The sequence below is a fragment of the Amblyomma mixtum genome, chromosome 7, assembly GCF_055824585.1.
Source record: "Amblyomma mixtum isolate Tamu chromosome 7, ASM5582458v1, whole genome shotgun sequence".
In the NCBI taxonomy this organism is placed as follows: domain Eukaryota; kingdom Metazoa; phylum Arthropoda; class Arachnida; order Ixodida; family Ixodidae; genus Amblyomma; species Amblyomma mixtum.
In genome coordinates, this window is record NC_143018.1 from 9656745 (window position 1) to 9679860 (window position 23116).

Here is a 23116-nt window from a genome sequence, read left to right on the forward strand (position 1 = left end):
AACAGTGGCCTGATTTATAAGCAAAATCCTCAATAGTGCATGGGATGGAGAAGTAATAGTTCAGTGAGCAACTACATTGACACCCTACATGCTGCCAGTGAGAATTTCTTTGGCAATAAGAAATTTTATCAAAACCTTTTGGTGATGAACTTGACTTACACTCAACGAAAGCCTTCCTCAGTTAAGAACATACTACTGTTTCATGCTCTTAGCCTCAATTATACTGTGCAAAACATACAGGAACAAAGAATAAAGGATTCAGCATGTCGAATATTTGTTTTGCTCCCCACAGTCACACTGGCTTATGATGACCTTTCGGTTGCTTCTCAATCACTTGGCAGGCAAGTCACTGTCCAAAAGGAAAAAGTGACATCGCCGTCCACAACAGCATTACAGGCACTTGTCTGCCTCCAATAATATCAGGACACAGTGTTAGACATCAATGCTTGTGTATTTTATTCACTGCAATGCATTCAGCAATATGCCAAAATACAAATTTTCACACAAGTTCAAGCAGAAGGTAGACAATAGAGAAAGACCTGGCTGAAGGATAAGGCGAGTGCAAAGGCCAGTACCAAAAAACTGAATTTGAGCTGCCCTACACGAATACATCTACATGAACAGGTGAGCATAGCATACTACAGATTGTATGGAAAGCTTCAGCTACAAGAACACTGCTGGCATAGGTAAACAGAAAAACTAAAGTTCTAACAAAATAATAAAGCAACAGACTTGGAAGTTTATTTAATGGCAGTTAGTAACCAGAAACAGACTTGTGGGGCAACACCAGAAGGGGCAGTACAATTGTGGGTGGGGGTTCTATAGTTTCACAAGGGATTCCTTCGACTTTGAAAAAGTTTTTCGACAGAAATTTCTCACTTGAGCTATGCTGGCAGCCCCCCCCTCACGTTTTCCTTATGTACGCCCTGTCAGTAACTTTGCTGCAACCTGCCAAGCGTGTAACTAAGAGCAGGATATAAATGTGCCCACCGCAGTGGCTCAGAGGCTTTGGCGTCCAGCTGCTGTCTCATATATGATAACCAGGAAGCATGGCTTCCTGGTTATCATATTGACAGCACAGGCTGCCAAGTGCAAAAAACTCTATAACTGCATATCGATGCCAACTTGCACAGTACTACCCTTCCTACTGTTCACATGCCTAATAGATTTTAATCTTGAATTGAAGATTCACACTTAAATGCAACCCATGGATGAAACTAACCACTCAACTAAACGGGCACCTTGCACAAGGCACTGGAAGCTACTGCACCTCAATCTGTACTATGAAAACTACTCTGCCCTGCTATAGCAGCAAAAATACCCTAAAAAGCCACGCTGCACTTCTGTACTTTTGCCCCCATTCAGGGACTGATCCCAGTTTTTTCCAAGCACATTAGCCTTACTTGCATGCACACTAGGTCACCCACACGTAATATCACCACCTATACGCTTTGCACCCACCCAAGGCAAAAAAGTAACAGTGAGAGTTGTCCTGCAAGCCATCACCTGAAGCTATCCAAAAAATAAGCTCTCCAGCAGAACATATGAAAACTAAATCTGAAACTGGAGTATAGTATTTAGTTTACCAGTTATATACAGGATGGCGTTACACACCTAGAATTGGCTGCAAGCATGTTGAATTGAATGGGCTGTTTCGCGCCGTCGATCAAATTGATAGGTTTGAATAGACATGCTAAGGAAAGGTTTAAATGATTACACAAAGAAGACTACAAAAGGCAGTGCTGTCAAGTTTCACAAAATGGTGTGAGAAACGTCGAAGGTTTTCACACCACAGAATCTTGTTACAGTGAACCTTCCAATGCACTCAAAGAAAACTGTGCAAACAATTACAAGAAGGCAATGAAAAGGCATTGCACTACAAGAACTACAATGGCAGTGCTGAGGCCCACCAGAGGACAAGCAGGCAGTCCATAATGAGACAGTGTGCAAGTAAATGCAGCATTGTTGCACGGCAAAACAATGGACAAGTAAAAGAACAGGATAAAGTCAACTTTCACGCAAGCTTTCTGTCTGATTCAGGCCATGTAATGATGAAGCCATGACACCTATCCATACTTTCCACCCTTCTAAACCCAAAAATGTCACCAAAGAGTTGAAAAAATTGTTTAAACAGAGTCAACGTAAAACACTGTAGAAAAATGGGGTCACTTAATGACAGACGACGTGACACACACTTCAGATCACTAACGCATAGGAAAAATAGTGCATCTAACGTATAAACATCTGAGCATATAAACAAATGCGCAAATGCAATCACAATATAAAATATGCGAAACTTAAACACAACATAAAAGTACCAGCTTAAAAACTGCCACTTCTATTTAACAACTCCATATATTTATCAAAACGGTTGTAGAATTTGTCAGGATAATGAGCCAGCATTCAAACCTTTGTGCCAAGATTATAACTGCACTCCAACATAGAACACTTGCATTCCACCAGCCGGTTTCCACATCCCCGCACCACTTACGACCTCTTGCATAAAGTGCTGATGGGTAATTACATTCTTTGAGGAGTTCTGAGCAGTTTTTTTCATAACCACAAAGTGGCATGACAAACGTCCAGAAACAGCAAATTTCAATCCCATAAATTGGCCCGAGATATTGAAACATGGCTGGCTGACGGCATCTCAGAACAGACATGATTAAATTAACGAGGTTCAATAGTAGCCTTTTTTTTCCCAAAGAAAAAGCTACCAGTTTATTCACCACCTTGGGCTAACCTCTTCTATTCCAAAACAGCTTTTAAATGCTGTTTTAAATTCTGTTTCCATGCAAATGTTTAAAATCTGAAGAAACTACCCAGGCCACTTCAAGCATGCCAAGATTTAGCCTATAAGAAATAATAATAACGAAAGAAATTTTTAACCAATGCCAAATGGCCGATCACCGGTAAGCTGAAAGAGTATGGGTGGGCCAGCTATTTTTGCACCACACAACAAACTACAAGCACAAACAAGTGCGACAACAAGGTGTACACAGAAAAGCTAGGTTTCACAAACGAACTGGAAACATGAGCCAGGCACAGGAAACAATACAAGACAAGTGAGTGTGCTCCTGTTACTGTCCCTTCGTTTCTTTCGGGCCTTGACTTTTGGCCCCGATTCATTTTCGTGAAAGCAGATACTTAGCGACCAGTCAGACTCGCAGATTTACGTATGGCAGGGTGGTAACAACGAGCATTTTACAACAATGCAATGGACGAGACTTTCGCGAAACCTTCTACTCGCACACATCTCAAAATACAGTAGACTCCCTTAAAGACAAATGTGGATGGCCCAGAAAATTTGTTCATCTTAACAGAAGTGCGGCTAAAAAAGATATGCGAGTATGCTCGGTGTGCCCATGCATATGTTGTATGAAAACAATAACTAAACTAGCCTTTCAGAGAGAGCATAATTGCAAATAGAGCACTGATTGCACTATGCATGAAATGAGTTGAAGGCAATCTCTGCACTGCACGCAGACAGGAGCGCGAGTGCCCTGCCTTCTTCGCATCGGCAAGATAGCTTCCCCGCAAAAGAGCACACCCCCACAAGACAGCTTCCCCACACAACTGAGCGATGTTATGTGCAAGCCAACTTGTGGGGGTGTGTTTTCTTGCATGGAAGCGGTTGTTACTATTTTTTTTTCTTTACTCGACAGTGTCGCGAACGCCCCTTGAGTGCCATTTTGCAGGGTCAACTGCTCATATGACTACGAGGATGACAGTACAGCCGTTTTGCCGTTAAGTGCAGAGCCACACATGTGTCATTTTTCTACAAGTCAAGTTACACAAAATATATTACTAGCGGAATGACTCATCGAAACAATTTTCACTAAGACACAAGCTTCCATTTTTGGCTCACAGAATTAGCACGAATAAAAAGTTCATCAGACAAAGTGCAGAAACAAATAGGTGAATAAATTTTTTCCAGCTTAAAGCAAGATGGATAGATTCAAGCCTCAGGGCAGTTTGTTACATCAAAAACGGAGTTTTAGGTGCTTACCAAGCACTTCTCTGGCACAAGCAACAAGAAAGCGCAGCTTAACTGATGCTTGCTTTAGTGTTAATCATTGACAGGTCCTTGACTTCCATGCTGGCCATTGGCATGCTAATTTCATGTAGCACGAGCAATACCATGAAAGTGTAAAGGATGTCTAGAACAAGGGGCAGTGAGTAAACCACAAAGCACCGTACGTTAGACCTCACTATCTTCCAACAGTGATGGCAGTTTAAAATGCAATCACATAGACTGCAGCATTAAGTAGTAAAAACTGGCAATCAAAAAGCCAAACAGACTGGCTTGCAGAGATACTGGAGAATCAGATTTTCCCCTCTCTCCAGAAAAATGAAATCTCAAAGACCTTAATTGTGACGAATGAGAAAAATGTGCTAAAATGAGATTTCAGAAATATAAGGTAGAAAAAATGTAAAGGTTAAGGGAGGGATGCAACACACAGCGAGCAATCTAAATTTACCTCATGGACTTACACTATGCAGCTCAGCACCCTCTTCAAGCTTAGCCACATCAGCGTTTTTCACCTACCGTATATTGCCGATTATAAGTCGACTCCGGTTACAAGTCGATCCCCCAACTCGTAGCCCCCTTTGGGCAAAAAAAAGCTATACTCCGAATTTAGGTCGACGCTGCCACACCCTGCGGTCCTAGCTTGCCCAAAAAGTTTTTCAGAAGGCCGAGTCATAAAGAAACATTTATTTGTTCACGAGACATCTCTGACTCGTCGTCGCTTGTGAGGACGCAATCATCATCTTAAGAGCCACTGCTGCCGCTGGTTTGTCAATAACAAGTTGCTATCGTATTAGAACAAACTTTTGGTGCATATCTCAATTAAATTCGTTTTTTTAAGCAGATCCACTTTCACACCGTGCCTGACAACTATTATGGAATTACGAGCGCATGGGACGTGATATTATCCGCGACTTGGTCGAAATTACTTTTGACCCCGCATATAGGCCGACTTTAAGACTCCGCATATATGTCGACTCCGATTATAAGTCCACCCACAACTTTGGGAACACATTTAAAAAATGGCTGAGGCTTAACTTGGTTAAGCCTGGAGAATGCGAAGCATCATTGTGTCGCGTAATTTGGAGGCGCACAACCACAGCGACGGCGCGAGGTGGGCCCCCATTTCTCCACTGCCATGACGTCATCGTGTCACGTGGTATGACGTCATGTATCACGTGATTTGGAGGCGCACAACCACAGCGACGGCGCGAGGTGGGCCCCCGTTTCTCCACTGTCGTGACGTCATCGTGTCACGTGGTGTGACGTCATGTATCACGTGATTTGGAGGCGCACAACCACAGTGAAGGGCTGAAGTGGTAGCTAAAGTAGTATGCTTCGCATAAAAAAAAAGTCGACTTACGCACGGCAGTATACGGTATGTTATAAATCCAGCCTAACAGTAAAAATGCAAGTCCTCCAGTGGAAATGATTGGCATTGTGTCAAAGGAGCCCCACATGACAAAGCCATAGGCAGTGGAAGTGTAAGAAAAGTTTGCGGTGAAAAAAATCAGTGTGAATGAACATGAAGAAAATGATCTTCGAATGAGAGAATAGTGCAGACCCATTACTGCTACACAGATGACTGCTGCCTTCTGTGCTCATCATAGTACAGACTTACTAGCACCTATAGCAGGTGTAGTGAGTAGTATATATTCATGCGCTCTTTCAATTTTTGTAAGGAGCACAAGGAGAATCCACAGCTAAAACTCACACCTTCTCCGGACGGTTAGTCGTGTGATTTCTGCTGCGTCATCATATACTCTCGTTGTGACTAGTGTCTTAATTTTACTTCTTTTGACTGAATCCTATCAGATGAAGCCATACCGCAAGCAAATTGGCATATTTCAGGCGGTTTAAAGCAGCCATGCTGGCAAAACAAACAAGCAAAAACACACACTCACTTCAGCCATATCAACAGTACCGTAAAGCACGAAGGTGTCCATTTTAAAAACAATTTTCTGTGTCGACTTCGCATGCCTGGCTTCGTGAGTTTCTACAAATGGTTCTCCAGGTCTCAGGAAATTTTACAGCACCCAAATTACAGAACACTGGAGCTTGTAAATGAGGAATTTGGCAGTGTTCGGGTTGTGTCCACAAATGTGAATACAATTCCAAAAGGAGACAGTACAGTGTAGATTTATCTGCTACATTATGACCGAAAAGAATGCCCTGTGAGTTAGCGCTATGTCTTGCCGGTCTCGAAAAGGAAACGGCTCTCATTGCTAAAAGACTGCAGCAAGGGTCACAAGCAGGTATGGATGGAGGTTCCATTCAGACAATAGCATTCACTACTGGCTACGAGCCTTTTGTGCCCCTCAAACTGCCAAAGTTGTACCTTAATCATGCAGCTAAATGCATCTAGTTTTTTTGCCATCAGAGCAGCAAATGGTGCCGGCAGAGAAGTATGCTTTGATCCATCTCTTCGGTGTGTTGCATTTGGCACATTCTTTTCTGGCTCTCAACCGAAAGACTTAACTTTGACCATGTGCTGTAAATGCGCAATAACTCCAAGATTACTCAGCTAAGCAATAACCACAGTAGAGTCAGAAACTGGACCGCAGAAGCATGACGAGAAATACTGGCTTTGTGCTAATGATCAGCAGTGGCTTGCATGATAAAAACATAACAGTATTGTGCATCTTTTCGTGAAGAGTTTTTAAATTTTCCCTCCCCAACTACTCACTCGTTTGTGGTGAAACTGTGCATAGAGCTTGTGTGTTGCGGTAACTTTTGTTGCGTAGGAAGTTTGACACTGGTAGTTTCTTGCTTCAACCGCGCATTGTGCAAACCCGTAAACGTCTGTGCTGAGATCGAGGAACCGAAGGCTGCCAATGCCAAGTTTCTGCCGACGGGTAGCGGTAGCGCCATCTCTTAATCTGCAGAGGAAAGGGCCACAACGCAAAAGGTGCTGAGGCGAGTGTTGCTAGGTGCGTGGGTCCTTCGATGGTGCCACCACTGCCCTTTGCGGAAACTCGGCATTGGTGGCTCTTGGTTCCTCGATCTCGGCGCAGATGATTATGGGTTTGTGCCATGCGTAGCTGGACCAGGTAAGTATCATTGTCAAGCTTACTACAAGACAAAAGTTACCACAATACGCAAGATCTGTGTGCAGTTTCACAGCAAACAAGCCAGTGGATGAGTTGGGAAAATTTTTAAATCTTCACGATAAAGATGAACATTACGTACACACACAGATGCACATGAAGACTCAAGTACAATGTGTTTGGAGCAGTTCCCCAAGGTGGGGTAAATTTGCAACAAGGGAGTAATTACTCATTAGCATCCACTCAAGAATAGCCATTCGGCTGCTAAGGAAAACTACACAGCTTTCACAGAAACTTTTTGTCTGAAGAAAAATAATTCATCCCATTCAGAGTCCCCGGAACAGGAATTCTACCCTCTTAATGCAAGCTTTCTTGAAGCTGCCCCCCCTCCCCTTACTGCTTTGATTACTCCCCGCTTACTCCCTTGGTGAAAGCTCAATGTGGGGCCTGAATCACCGGGCCTGGCCCAGGCTTGATGTTGCGCTTGGACATGTAAGCAACGACCTGGCCGGGGATCTCGGCCAGCACTTCCTTTGCAAGCTGCATCTGGCTGCTTTGCCAGCTGCCTCCACCCTGTAGGAACTTGCGGAAGGGCACAAACTGCACGATGTCCCGCTCAGCTGTGCGGCCACCCGAGTTCAACTGCCTCACATCGCCATCCAGGGTTTCCATGGCTGAAAACAACCAACCAGGCATGAAGAATGCACGACTCTCTCCCTTTGCAGTAAAGTCACTATGCACACAATACGGGCATGGCATTAGATAGGCGAGGTGTTCTCAAACTCAGTTCTGCGGAGAGCTTTGCGGGTTTCCTGAGCACCTAAATCCATGCATGCCTTAATACCAACCCCTAATTTACCTGCTTTTTTTGGGGGGTCAGCAATAATGAATTCGCTTGCAGCAGACTGTTTCTCTATATGGACAGTCATTATTTATGAAATTTTGACATTTCTTGAGGCGCTGCGAGTCTGCATACTGTTTTGCATGCATGTTCGGCAGGAAGGGATGGCTGCCATGAAAAACGAGGTTTCTCAGCCCCTTTTGAAAGCCACTCGGGATCCCTAAAGCATAAAAGATTGACAACTCCTGGGACAGACTGTGGCACACTGTTGCAGAATTTTCACAGGGATCAAAAATACTATCACACAATCAGGGACAGAGTCGTGATTATGTACCAACTCTGGGCAAGATAATTCTCAGCACATCAGATGCAATGCAGCCACAGGGATAGTTCATGGCTCCCACAAACGGCAGCTCGCTTCCCCAGCTTCAACACATTTTTAGTATAATGCATACAGGATGTTTAGTGCTGTCTGCACAGTTATCCCCAGAGAAGGAACATTAGTGAACATCTTTGGGCAAGACTGTAGCCCCGCTAAACTAGCCAAGACAGTTCACCACGATGAGAGTAACTCTCGGCAGATGCAGCAGGAAAAAGCTTTATTGAAGTCACAAAGCTGTAACCAAAATCAGAGAACATGAGACACCATGGTCATTACTGTAAGTCCCTACTGTAACCTCATTTGCACTCTTAACAGCAGGATGCAGGACATCTAACAAGTCCCCGCTTTAATATCTTTAACTCTAAGATTCCCAGGCACTGAAAATTGACAATGCTGGATAAAAGTTACGATCTTCATGGGTTGTATCCCTAATGCCCCTTTACTGCAGAAATGTAAAAAACTGGAAGGTTTATTAAATAAAGAGATGGTTAGAGCATAATTACATTTTGTCAGTTTTAAATCATTTCGGAATCTCTGAGGACAACAAAACTGGCCAGACATGCAGCTGCATACAATAAATCAGTATAAAAATTAAAAACTGCTCCATCGCCTGGTTATACAACATTACAGCCACAAGAATTTTAGGCTGTTTAGCCCTGGAGTTATGTCCTGCATGATTTTAATTCTCAGCAGCCCTCCTGGATATCTTCCAGCCGACATATTGACCTTGTACATAGAAGTAAAGCAAGTTGGGTGAGTTGGTAATGATCCATTATCAGCATTCATAGCATTGTCTTGCTTTGTTTTGGTCCTTGAGTTTTTGAGTGCTGTTTTCGTGATAATGAAGTTTCACCTTAATATGTCTGACCTTAAAGGTGCATTGAAGAGGAATCTGAACTTGTATTTCTACTGCCAGAACTCAATCTGCATGTTCTGAGTGTTCTTAGAAACTTCGAATTTGACCTGTGCAGCCGATTTCCCTAATTTTAAATCGGATTAAATGCCTGGCTCCTGCCTTTTTTTTTTTTGAATTCCCCGCAGACGGTGGGAGGAGCCGAACAACCTTTCACCCAGTCCCGTGACGGCTTACCGCTCTCCCATCGGCGGAGTGATATGTAGTGATCGGCGAAAGCAGACTCCACTCGTATTTTTATTTCCGTGGGCCTAATTTGCAACTATGTAGTCTCTGACTAGATCCATTTATTCACGGAAACCTAAAAGAAACAAAATAAAAGCGAAAGCAAAGTCTCCACGCGACTGCCTGAAAGGCACTCCATGTGTTGGCTGACTCCTCCCACCCTCCCACCGTATGCGGGGAATTACAAAAAATAAAAAAAAAACGGGAGCCAGACGTTAATCTGATTTAAATTAGAGAAATCGGCCGCACAGGGCAATAAATCGAAGTTTCTAAGAATGCTGTGAACGTCTAGGTTGAGTTCCCGCGGCAGAAAGACGAGTTCAGATTCCTCTTCAGTGCACCTTTAATAATTATATAGAAAAAGCTCGCTTCTGCATTTATGTTAGCAATGCAAGCAGTTCTGCGAGCAGAAATGAAAATTATTCCCATTTTTACACTCAGTACCACACGCAGTGTACTAGGCATTAGAGGATTAAATGCACACATAAAAAACACCTTTTGCGGGTCCTTGACTGCCACTGACATTGACATGGTGACCACCCCTCCCTCCACTCACCTGTGAAGTCAGCATTGCCCACACCTACAATAATGATGGACATGGGCAGCGAAGAGGCCTGCACGATAGCCTCCATCGTCTGTGCCATGTCACTGATGACTCCGTCAGTGATGATGAGCAGCACAAAGTAGCTGCTGCCATCACGGTACGAATTTGCAAACCTGGAAGAAAGAGTTATAGCTTTACTCACAGTTAAATCTCTATTTCTTTCTGCTTTTTGCAGCAAATTTTTAGCGGTCACAAATTCTTCGACTAGTTAAAGGGACCATGCAAAGAATTAAAAGCCGCTTGTAAATGTTAGAAGTGATGCTCAAAAGCATTGACACCAAGTATGAGTCTTCGGAACTGAGCCGGCAATTTATTATGAATTTTTAAAAATCGTGTTTTTTAAAATTCGCGGGCCGTTTGGTGTCTTCGTAGGGAGCCATTTTGGAACTAAAATCGGGAAAACAGACGTCACTAGTCCCATGACGCCGGCAGGCCACCACAAGCTGTCATTCGCTCGAGCCGCGGCAGCTACGACGTCACGGGCACACTTCCAGTAGCGGTGAAAATCGTCTGCTCGAGCCGCCGCGCGACCCCCTCGGGCAAGCGCGAGCCAGCTAGGCATTGCCTTCGCGCATATGGTTTCAATTTACCTCTGCCGCCTCTTTCTGTCGCAAGTTCGGGAGCCAAGAAAGCGCAGAGACCGGATAGACGCTGCCAACGCACGCTGCTCCTCGGGAGTGCAACAACCGGAAGTCGTAAACCGAACGTCAGCCAATGGCGTATTCATGGGCAGTGCCCAGTCCCGGAGCTGTTTTCTTTATTTTTTTATGGTACCCCGCGTGTACGAATTGAAGGGGGAGAGGAGGAGCGTTATTTTTAATCGTCTATAACTTTGTTGTTATTCATGCTAGCTCAAAAATTCTTGCGCTGGGGTGACGAGTGATGAATTGCCTATCTTTACGTAATCTCAATAAATTTATTTCATAGTCCCTTTAAGCTCTTTGCTGTGGCCACTTCACATTGGAGGGATGTGGGAGAGACCTTTGCCCTGAAATGGCCATTGGTTGATGATGATGACGATGACACAACCCTCAGACATGTCCTTGGAGGGGAAAGTGGCGATTACCTTGCGACATGGTTGATGACTGGCGTAAAGTTTGTTGGGCCATACAGCTGGACCGCCTGAAGTGTCCTCTGGTAGGCCTCGAGGACACCCTGGATGCCTGCACAGTATGGGTCCGTCGCACTTCCATTGAGGAAAAATTCATGCGAGACGCTGCCATCAGGAGGCACCCTTGCTCCAAAGCCCAGTGCGGGAAACATCTTGTCCGAGTCATAGTCCTGTATCACCTCGCCCACAGCCCGGATTGCCATTGCGTAAGCATTGGGCCTCATTGGGTCCAGGAAGTGCAGGGAGGCAGGGTCACGGGGGTCGCCGTTGGAGGCTGTGAAGTCCACGGCCACCGTGAAGTGCATCTGCATCCTGCAGCCATCCGAAACATGCATGCATTGAAGGGACACCGGGAACAGATTAAAGGGACACTGAGGAGAGCACTATTAATATTTTTTTTACAGCAAAATCCGATAGTTCAACATGTCATGGCTTTGTTGCCACTTGGCCGGCAGCGAAAGATGCATTTATTTCTAAGATATTTGGATTCGAAGTTGACAAAGTTTTTCCCGCCGCTCTGATTCAAACTTGGGATTCTCCTATGACGACGCAGGACTAAGTGACATGAAACATGACGTGCACATGACGTAACGCAGACTCCGTGATTTCTGCAGGCCAGCAGTGCGGCCTAGCAGCAGCCGAAACGAAAGCTACCGCTGGCCGCACGTTGAAGGCATCTATCGGCTATTGCGGCCGTCGCTACAGTCGCTTCGCTTACGTTTGCACTGGCGTTTTGCCAGCGTTACGATGGATCTCGTTCTCGAAGTCGTCAACGAAGTTCTCGCAAATAGACACCTTTAGCATACCGTGTACCTTGTTACCGCTAGCGGAATACCGGGAGCCCCCCTAACGCCGCTGAGCAGGCGCTGATTGGTCCCGATGCTTCAGGCGCGCGCGTAGCTGCCGGGCACGTGGTGCCATCTGGCGACGTCAAGAAGATTTGCGCATGCATTGGCTGCACCTCAGTGATTTGTGGCTTCTCGGGTCCTAGAGTTGCTAGAACCATTGGTTCTAGCAACACTGCTTTGTCCTATGACGTCATCACGCTTGTACTTGCGAGTTTGGCCTGTGGCGGCGAAAGCTGTATTTTGGTTCTTGCTCTTTTAAGCATTACAAGAGCTTTGTTGTCAGTATGAGTGGCGTTTTTGTAATCAGGAGCTGGTATTCTGCCGATACAAGCCAACTTTAATTTCTCCTCAGTGTCCCTTTTTTTTTTTTTTTATTCGAGCTGTTTGCCATCAGGCATAATGAAAAAGGAAAGAGAGTTATAAAAAGGAGTGCAAACAAGCCTTGCTTAAAAAGCGGCAAAAGTTCGTGATATAGCGATTATCTAGAGTCCACTTGGTATAGTCGTCTGCAACGTCCCATCGCAGGCCAACCTTTCTTAGTAAACGTCGTCTCACGGAAGCTGTACCCGGGCAAGTCCACAGCAAGTGTTTTTCATCACTCTGGTCGGGCGCAGCACCACAATGGGGACACTTAAAGTTGGCCTGTGTCAACACATTACGGCATTCTAGTAGCAAAGACACTGATGTAACTGAAAATAATGTTTTTGTAAGCTAGAAAAGGTAAAAAAAATGCAGTAGAGGTATTGCCACCACTGACTGTTTTGCAAGCACTATGGAGACATCAACTATGGAGACATCAAGATAGTTTTTTTGTGCACAGAGCCTTGAGGCTTGGCTTGGATACACTGCCATTTACTTTTGAACAGTGGTCCCAGAGTCCTGTTCAGTCTAGATGCCAAGAGTTTGATTCAAGTGGCGAGAAAAAAACGTTTCATTTTAAAATCCAAAGCCATCAATGCAACTTCTGCTTCCAACATCAACACTGCCAGAAAGAGACTTAGCACCAATATTTACTGGGAAAAATAACTGAATGGCGGTGTCCTCAGTCTCCCATTAACAAAGCTATGGTGGCTACTACTGCAGAAATGCAATGAGCTTCACAGTGTTATTTCAAGCTACTCTATCAAGCTTTACTTCAACATTAACTGCAACAATTTCCAAAATGTTACATGACATACGCTGAGGGACATGAAGTTGATGAGAATTGTTTTTTCGAAACATGTACATTTCTTGGAACATTTCCAAAATTTGATTAGAAAATGAAAATGAATGGCAGCACTGTGACAGTTTCTGATGCTATTTCCTATTAAGAAAAAAAAAATAGAACTTAATGCACATGTTGTGCTTTATCACTGACCAATCCAAAGTCAATAATAATGGTGATACAAGTGTAAGGAAACAATGGATTGTGTAATGGATCTTTCCTCTACAAAACACCACTTTCCCAGTAGAAGCAGAGCCCAGAGCAGAGCAGAGTAGCACAGAGCAGAGCAGAGTAGCACAGTGCTTAGAGGCAAATGTTGAAACCAACGCCCCTCCTGACCGACCCATTTCAGTCTCACCCTCATAGCTACAGCTCACGCCATCGTTAACATTTCCGAGTCACCTAGCTTCACAAAAACCTTAATTGTGATCAAAATTCAACACCAAGTCCAACTCACCCGCCACGAATGTAGTCCAGGAAGCTGACCTGTTCCCGGACTATAAAAGAAACCAGCTTCACCTGCGAATGTGAGAAGGGTATCAGTACAGCCGAAGTCCGTCATGCACGACGGACTACTCACCACACCAGAGTTTTTATAGCTCTTCTTCTTGGCCTGCTTCTTCTTGTTGATCAGCTGCGATACAAAAATGCCCCGGTAAGAGGCATCATCCATCACAACAAACACAGCACATCGCCAGCTGAAAGGAACACAGCTGCAAGTTTACATTGCATTCCACCTCATCCCGTCGTGGTACATTTCTGCCTTATGGACAACGCCCGGTATCATTACGCACGCTGTCAAAATACTGCAATGCTACAACAAGGCAATCCTTTCTTAAAGTACTCTCAGTGATATTCATCATTCAGCGCGAGCATTCGCAGTAACAGTAATCACCGCAAGCGTGGTCATAACATAGCAGGAAATCATATCGCCATTTAAAAAAGCAGCAGAATTTAAATGATGCCACACGTAACACGTAACTATGATTAGCCCCGCCGCGGTGGCTCAGTGGTTACGGCGCTCGGCTGCTGACCCAAAAGACGCGGGTTCGATCCCGGTCGCGGCGGTTGAATTTCTTGAAGGCGAAATTCTAGAGGCCCGTGTGCTGTGCGATGTCAGTGCACGTTAAAGAACCCCAGGTGGTCGAAATTTCCGGAGCCCTTCACTACGGCGTCCCTCATAGCCTCAGTCGCTTTGAGACGTTAAACCCCAATAAACCTAAACGTAACTATGATTATGCACCAGTGCCGTACCTGATACTCGTTTGCTGGACCAGGTCCCTGGGAGAGGGAGCGGACGTTGGTGTAGCATTCCCCAATGAGGTCGTGGCTGCAAGACGTGCTGCATGTATGATGGGCTTAGCATCGCGCTGTCACTTGTAGCAGTCACTCACCCTCCATCGAGGTCCCAGTCGTAGCAGGCCACACGGATGGTGCGGTCATCGTCACCGCCGCTCAGCTGCCGCATCTGGATGGTAAAGGGACGCCACGTCGGGTTGAGGCTCCTTTTGACCACCTCCGTGCGGAAGACCGCCGTGTAGCTGTTGTCCTCGCTGATGCGGTAGAACTCCAGGAAGGGGTCAGACTTGCCAAACCAGTCCTTCTTCTCAAGCTTCTTGCCCTGCCACTGCATGTCGATCACCCGCTGTGCGAGACAGATTGTGTCATTAGAATTTACAATGCCGCTTTTTTTGGATTTATCAATGTGGGTTGTAAGAAATCCTCCTGCTCAAACTACAGGCCTATTTGGGCTCAAACACCGACCACAACTAGCTTATGATGAAGTGCTGGATTCACACAACCGTATCCAGCACCATAAGTAAGGCTTCTTCCTCGATTTACTCATGAGAGCACATTTGAATTGAGTTTTATTATCCTCACTGTATTGCTATCCCTTGATAAAAATAGCACAGTATTATTTATAACGTAGGCAACTAGCTGTGTATGCAGGGGTAACTGCTCCATGCAGGTATTTGTCTGCTGTATAAATTCCTCTTTTCTCTTTAAAAAGCCACTGGACATTTAAGTTGTACGGATAAGAATGAAGACAAATTAAAAATACAACACCGCCTACCAAAAAAAGAAAAAATTTAATGATGACCTAGCTAACTGTGTACATGTCACGGCAATCCAATTTTTCACTGCATCAATAATCACTGCATTTTGCTTCATGCTACTCCGCTAATGTGGCAAACTCACCAGTCTAATGCCTTTCGCTCAGAGGGTATGATGAATAAAAAACTCACAGGATGGTTACCACAGTGTAATGCAAGATTCAGCGACAGCTGTTTGCAGCAGCCAATAAAATATTCTCTAATAGAGTGGCACGACATCACTGTGTTTAAACCATTCAGCATGGCAATTTGCAGCGACTTCACTTCTTGCTGACCAAACAGAGTAGTGCAGTGTACCTGTTTCACTCTACCACTTTTTTACTACTTGCATTCCTTTGAGTTATGCCAATGCCACAGAACTGCGAAATGCGCCCTTAGTAGCCGTCGTTATAAAATAATTTCTCGAATAAATGCTTGGCCTGATTCCTCACTGGCTACCTGCATAATATACCCCCAACTCCGCCTGAATAGATCAGAGATCAATGCCGATCAGTGATGCACATCATGCATCAGCTGTGTGGGAGCTTACCTTGCAGTCAATCACCTCCTCCACAGTCACTGAAAGGAAGTGCACGTGAATAGTGTGGTGGCCATCACAACAGGCCCTCCTCAAAGAGACTCACACAAGATGGTGCCGCAGTTGCCTGGGTGTCCCCTGCAAGCACAACAAGCATTTCACATTACAGTTACAGGTAGCCTAGATGCCCCTAAGCATATCTAATCAATATCATTGGCAACTGATTCATGGCAACTTAACAGCCCTAGCCATAAACAACATAAAGTTTTAAGGCAGAATCGCGAGCAGAATCAGACGGCCGTGGCGGTCGAATTTCGATGGAGGTGAAATTCTAGAGGCCCGTGTACTGTGCGATGTCAGTGCACGTTAAAGAACCCCAGGGGGTCGAAATTTCTGGAGCCCTTCACTACGGCGTCCCTCATAGCCTGAGTCTTTTTGAGACGTTAAACACCCATAAACCATTTTCAAGCAGAATCCAAACATTAGACAATGCTTTTACATCCTGGCATATTATTCGTAGCTTGTTTTTTTAATTTTTAATTAGGCATGATAATAATAATAATGACACTCTCCACTAAGAGCTCCCTGTCTGAAAAAGAAAGAGCAAATTTGCGTCCATAAATACCAGTCACAGATGTGGTGAAAAGTACCTTTGGAACACAGGACTGACACACAAATGGTAACATTATCTATATGACATATGCTTACGCTGTCTGTCATCCCCATCATCAGCCTGACTACGCCCACTGCAGGGCAAAGGCCTCTCCCATATCTCTCCAATTAACCCTGTCCTACACTGCTTGTATAGCATCGCAATTGCCAGATATGCAATGGATGGGTAGTACTGCCAGTAACAACCTCAACATGTTGCTAGAACTCCTTGCAGGCACGCAGCACACAGTCAGGGCTTTGGTTGCGCGCACAGTGAAGTGCCATCCCGCAGGAGGTACGCTGAACCAAAACCACATGCAACATTAGAGAGCCACAGTAACACCAGTGTGCTTGATTGCAATGAATTGTTAGGCACTACCGGTTAAAAGAAGCTTTCATAGATGGCGCCAGCTACACCAGTGACGAAGTGAAGCAACCCTGCATCAAGAACATGTCAGGTGGCTCCTGTGGCTGCACTATTGGTGGAGTGACACAGTTACAGATGCTTTTGTTGTCGCCAAGTGCAGCGTTGGAGTTCCCGGTGCATCTGTACTAACTTGCGTATATATTTTGTCACACCCTCACACATTCACTGGTAGGGTGCATTGCAGTAAACCCTGACATCACCCGCACTTGGTTTCATCTCCTCTCTCTGAGGGACAACCAACAACACTGTAACAACTATTCTGCAGCTTTGGTGAAAAGTAGCAGACATGTGTCGAGAAGCAGACATCTTGGCCGGGATAATACAACGATTCTGAAACTGGTCCCACTCCATATTTAATTTCTCGCACTCTGTCAATGGCAGAAGTGGCACAATGCCCTGCGTCTGCCCTTCATTATTGGCTAAAGCACAGAGATAGTGAGAGCATGGTGTCGCTTCAGACAGTGATGAAGGGTGGGAAATTCAAAAAGGGAATGGAATCAGTTTCAGAGCCATTATAATATACCGACCCTGAACAGTCGCGGAACATGAATCTGGCCATATACTCACGTCAGCTGGTGCTTGACCTGTCTTCCCTGGTAGGATACCAGCTCTCCCAGCGTACAACTCAACTGGCCAAGGAAATCCTGCAGTAAAGTGCCAGCACAAACAGATATTTCATTCTATACGATCATTACAAAAACAAAACAAGCCTTCTAATATACCAAATGTTGTCTTTGTTTTGCAAATTGCAAAGAAGTGTTTTTCTTAGCAATCATTTTTCCCCACATCAAAGATTGCCCTGATCATAAGTTAATGCCAAATCTCACTCACATAAGCACTAAGCTTGACTGTAGTAGAATTGTGATGTAACTTTTGAAATACTCAAAATTCCAAACCACAACATGCAGTTTGCCAATCCAGACCCATACACAAATCTCGATTCAGCACCCACATACCAGTGAACCAGCATACTCCGATCACATATTAAAAATATTTCCCTTGAAGAAGGCAATGGCCAATCCTTTGAAGCTACAGCACATGACCATTCAGAATACAGAAGCAAATAAAGTATGACCAAATGATTATCACTGCTGTGGCAGTTGATAGGCCAAGGAACCTGTTGGCATATTAGCTTTGAATGCTAGCAATTAGACTGCGATGAAGAAATATAACTGTTAGTGTTAAAAGTGACAATAAATAACTACCCTGCACTCTCAGTGAAACAATATTTTTTCTTCCTAGCAGATCACAACATGTCACACACAGTTAACTACCTGTCAGATCATTACAGACAGATTTTAGCTGTTCAGTCTGTCAATATTCCTTTGCATGCTGTACACTTAACAAACAATACCCAATAAAATAAGCAGCGCATGTTATAAACTTTTCAATATAACAAAGTGTGTTCGCTAATTAAGTTCCTTATAGACTTTGAAATTGTCTTAAGGGGGGACACTGGTCTTGAAAAGAAAATTTTATTAATTTAGTCATAGTTATGAAATTTTCAGGGCACATGTATTTTTGTGCGCTGATTCTAGATATGTCATTTAATTTCATCTAAAACAATTCCTTGAGCACTTATGCACTTTTTATGCTAGTATTTTGCGGAGAGTTTTGAAGAAAATTTGCTGCAGGAAACTCGCTGAAATGTATGCCATTGGGTTCTCTTGACACCAAGGAATACAATAAGGGTAAAATTATCATCCTGGCTATCATAGAACTTGAGTCATAGGGTACTGAAGCTGCCACTTCACACACAGAAATACACATTTTCCTTCTCATTTCTGAAGCGACACCTTCAAAACTCTATAACTTAAGTTCTATGATAGGCAGGAAGACAATTTTACCCTTATTGTATTCCTTGGTGTCAAGAGAACCCAATGGCATACATTTCAGCGAGTTTCCCGCAGCAAATTTTCTTCAAAACTCTCCGCAAAATACTAGCATAAAAATTGCATAAGTGCTCAAGGAATTGTTTTATATGAAATTAAATGACATATTTAGAATCAGCACAAAAAAATACACATGCCCTGAAGATTTCGTAACTGTGACTTCATTAATAAAATTTTTTTTTTTCAAGACCAGTGTCCCCCCTTAAACACAACCTGCCACCTTCCTTCAAGAAAGACAGAATGCTATGCAAATATACAGCCTTGCTTAATTCAAATTGCTCATGACTGTGCACAAAACAAGAATTCTACAGAGTGATAAGAATAGTAAAAATTTCTTTTCCCCACAGAATTCTCGCATCATAGTCAAATCTTTTCACTAGCCATAGATTAAGATAAGTCTGAATATGCAGGTCAGTTCCTGCATGAGCACTCACATGATCTTGAAGGTTCGTGCTTTTGCTGTCAACGTCATACCTGCACCACAGAGAACAAACCCAAGTCTCATGATCTTCTAAAAAGGGTGAGCAACTATTGCCTTACAGTTTAAAGATGAGCTGTTGGCGCTCCTCAAAGAAGTAGTCCACCAGAAACTTGGTGACAAAGTCTGGGTCAAGACAGTCCTGCATAGTTTCTGTGCGCCCCACCTGGAAGAAGACCACGGCCGGTATTTTAGCACCACTCTTTCTATTCACTTATTTTCCGTTCTTACCACTCGCTATGCCTGCATGCTGATTATTTCAGCAATAACAGAGGCACAGCAGTGGTCGAGCCAATCAGCACTTGAGCCAATCACAGAAAGCAAAACAGGTTGGACTGAAAAAGAATCTTGTATTACAAGCTTGTTTCTTCTAATAACCTACAGGCTAATGAAAGGCTTGAACAATTCAAGACCAGGCAGCAAGTGGAAAGGAAAATGACTGGTGCAACGTTAAAGAGAGAGGAAGAGAGCAGAGTAAGTCGGTAAACAAGTGAAAGCTAACAATATCCTAGCTGAAACCAAAAAGAAGAAATTGGTGTGGGCAGGGCATATAATGCGAAGGCAAGATAAACGATGGCCCTTAGGGTGACGGTGTGGATTCCAAGAGAAGGCAAGTGTAGCACGGGGAAAAGTGAGTCAAGTGGCACAGGAGACTAAGAAGTTTCTGGGGATAAAGTGGCAGGATACAGTGGGAATACAGTGGACATGGATGATGATGATTATCTTGGCACACGGCAATGACACCCCAAAACTGGGGTTGAACTTGGCGAACTTGCCTCCCACCAGTTGTCAGTCTCACAAGCTCGCATGAACAGCACACACATTGGGTCCGATTTGGAGAGGACATCTTTCTGCTTGAGCTGCCTGAAAAACATAAAAGTGAGAGATTTAAGCGTATGTCTGCGAGACTTGCCCAGAGTTTTGCACTGGTTTCGCACTTAGTTGCTTCACTGAGTTGATTTTGGACATGAAAGCAAAAATAACCAAATTCCTAAAGTATGAAAGATGGCAACACCACCACCGTTCACTCTTGCAAAAGCAAGCAACCAAGTGGCGTTCCACACTTAGTGTGAGCGATTTAACATCCCACAGCTGCATGCGGACTGTGAGCGATGCTGTAGTGGAGGGTTCAGGATTAGCTTCAATCGCGTAGGGTTTCATGCACTGACTGCAAAGCACATGGGCATTTCTGCCGTTTTCCTCCATCAAAATGTGGTGGCTACCAAGGCAGGATTCAACCCCATGAACATGGGATAAGGAGCTGAATGCCACAGTCACCCAGCATGCTTTTAATTTCCCACTTCTACCCTTCCATTGTAAATACCTTATCTTTGCTTATTCATTATCCTAGCCAAACTCCTATTAAGTCTTTTCTGCACAGCCATCCTCTCTCGTTGAAAAGTCACTGCCAATACAAAGGGCAACTAGGGAAATTTGCACCTCAAAGCATTGAATGCCAAAATTACTAGCATTCGAGTGGAACCACCCTCCCATATCCGCTGCCGCAATAACAGACAACACCATCTTTTTCAACTGTCACTTGCAGTTGCTGTCAAAAAAATTTTCTGGCCCAAAGAAAGGCAACTAGTTAGGGTTGCATTTCAGAACAGCAACTGTTAATTAATTCTATAAGACGAGTTGTTAGGCAAGTTGATTTCTGTACCCCATGGTTACAGTGCGACTTTGTGTCCCATCTGTCGCGCTGCAACCACGGGATGTTGATTCCTACAGGCATGTACAAAGTTGAACGCAATGAATCAAATGGTTCAAAATTGTCTGCAACAATGAAATTCCTAGGATTGGTTAAATAAGCCCTCAACGGATTATGGAAATCCCTTGTATTACAGGTGAAAAAATCTGTGTCCATGCAATGGACACAACTGCCAAGCTCACTGTATAGAAAATTATCATTTGCTGCGTGCATTAATTAGCTATTATGATACACTGTGACATGAAGAACGCTGAATGAAATGAACCTTAAATGAAATCACGTCAAGGCATGTAGCATATCTCTCAGAAAAAGCTATGACTTCACTACATATACAACTGAGTAAACAGTGACCGTGTATACGTAGCAACCTGGAAGGGGTTTGTTCAGAATTGCTGTAACCATTTTTTTTCACCTGCACTGTGCTATATTTGTTAACTCTTGTCCCTATTTACTCATTCTTCTCTACACTGCCTATATGATATGAAGCATACAAAATGAACACCTAAAAGGAGCAACACCCAACACTGCTATGTTACGTGCTGCTCACTCATGTCACAACGAATATGAGAGACCAATGTGCTCTTATCAACATCTGTACAGGCCTAGCAAGTATGTCAGTTGGGTTACCCGCTTCCACACTAGAACTGAAACAATGAGCTTGATAAAATGAGGAGTGTGGCTAAATAACATGTTATGAATATTGACTCAAATATTCCAGTGTGTGCAATAAGACCGCGAAAAAGGGATAAATTACTGAGAGCACGCCGTTTTTCGCAAACTACTGACATCATCCATTATAATTCGGATCCATTAGCAATGGGTGTCTGCTCACTTCAGTTTGAACATTTTGAATTTTTTGGGGAGTAGCTAACATTATTCCCATACCTACAATGGTCAAAGCCGCCTGGTCAAAGTGCATTACTGCAGGCGAATTTCAGAAAAACTTTATTGGTGAGAAGCAAAATAAACTATAAACGGACAAAATAAACCATGGAAAACATTTATGATGGGGGTTTTTAAATGAAGGCTGCCATGGATGATAACAATGGAAAAAACACCAAAGGAAATGCAGACGACACTGAAGGATTAATGCCGTTTAGAATATGAAAGTGTTTTTCTACGCAGGTACCACATCAGAGCAGCCTTTCTTAAATGACCTCTTTTAAGCAATGTGCCGATTTTCGCCGAACTGGCTCCATAAAGTACTGCCTGTGACACAGCAAAAACTTACTAGAGAACATGGCATTTCTACCGGCGAACTGAGGCGATTAAATGGTTGCACCTCGCAGGATAAACATTAGAAAAAAAAAGAAAAAAAACTGGCATGAAAAGTGTGCCGTTATTTGTGCTCCAATCTCTTCAAGTGTGCGAGCAGAGGGCGCGTAAATACCTCCACATAAATACCTTGCCACTAAAACTAACAATCATCCGTACGATCGACTTAGTACTTGCATCATACCGCTTGGCAGGAAGGCGTGTCTGCGCCCAGCCGACTTTTTTTGTTTTCTCAGGGAGCAACCACATGTGGAGCTCCGGTTAATGCACATACTTCATCCACACACAGTTACGACTGGAATATCCCACGGAAAAGAAGAGAAAACACGCTACGTTGAAACTGTGGCACCTACCTACAGGACACGCTGATTTCCACTTTGGTTACGGGCACGCACGCGGCGGCCGGAGTGAACGGCTGGGTCGGGTTCGCCATTTCGCGCGGCTATCCAGAATCCGAGTGCCGCAAGCTTGCGCAGTTGACTCGCTTCACATCCCGAAATCACCGGGACGCACTACGCGCGGTAACAGACACGATACGAGCGACGACGACACAAAAACAGATCGATTGTAGTGCGACGACCGACTTCGCCACAGACGTCACCACGACGTCATCGCTGAACGCTACTGGCGCCCTCCAGACACATCGCGTGGCCCTGGCGCCCTGACCCAGACAGACAGCTATTTCGCTTGTGCAATCTTTCCAGCTTGCTTAAAAATCGCGCCGCCTGCATTGTAAGGAAGGTCTGCCTGCCTGCCTAGTAAGGTCTGGCTTACGATTGAACTAAGCTAAATGTTGCCCTGAGACTACACTAGCAGCAGGCAGTGAATACAACACACAGCACGAGA

The 23116-nt window shown here is 44.3% G+C and overlaps 1 protein-coding gene across 2 annotated transcripts; it reads right to left on the reverse strand.

Annotated features, from left to right (window-relative positions):
• Positions 1–432: 432 nt before the first annotated feature.
• On the reverse strand, positions 433–22872 carry LOC149334952 (copine-8-like). 2 transcript variants are annotated; one of them, XM_089551630.1, is made up of 14 exons: positions 22624–22872; positions 20061–20148; positions 19347–19450; positions 19241–19280; positions 17482–17558; positions 15943–15974; positions 15849–15877; positions 14600–14850; positions 14460–14535; positions 13786–13839; positions 13663–13724; positions 11109–11465; positions 9995–10155; positions 433–7751 (listed from the first exon to the last, which is right to left on the reverse strand). In XM_089551630.1, the coding sequence occupies exons 1-14, from the start codon at positions 22701–22703 to the stop codon at positions 7513–7515; spliced, it is 1650 nt and encodes a 549-aa protein (XP_089407756.1). In that variant the 5' UTR covers positions 22704–22872; the 3' UTR covers positions 433–7512. The 2 variants fall into 2 exon arrangements, with proteins under 2 accessions (XP_089407756.1, XP_089407754.1); XM_089551628.1 differs by having other exon boundaries at positions 14460–14547.
• Positions 22873–23116: the final 244 nt, after the last annotated feature.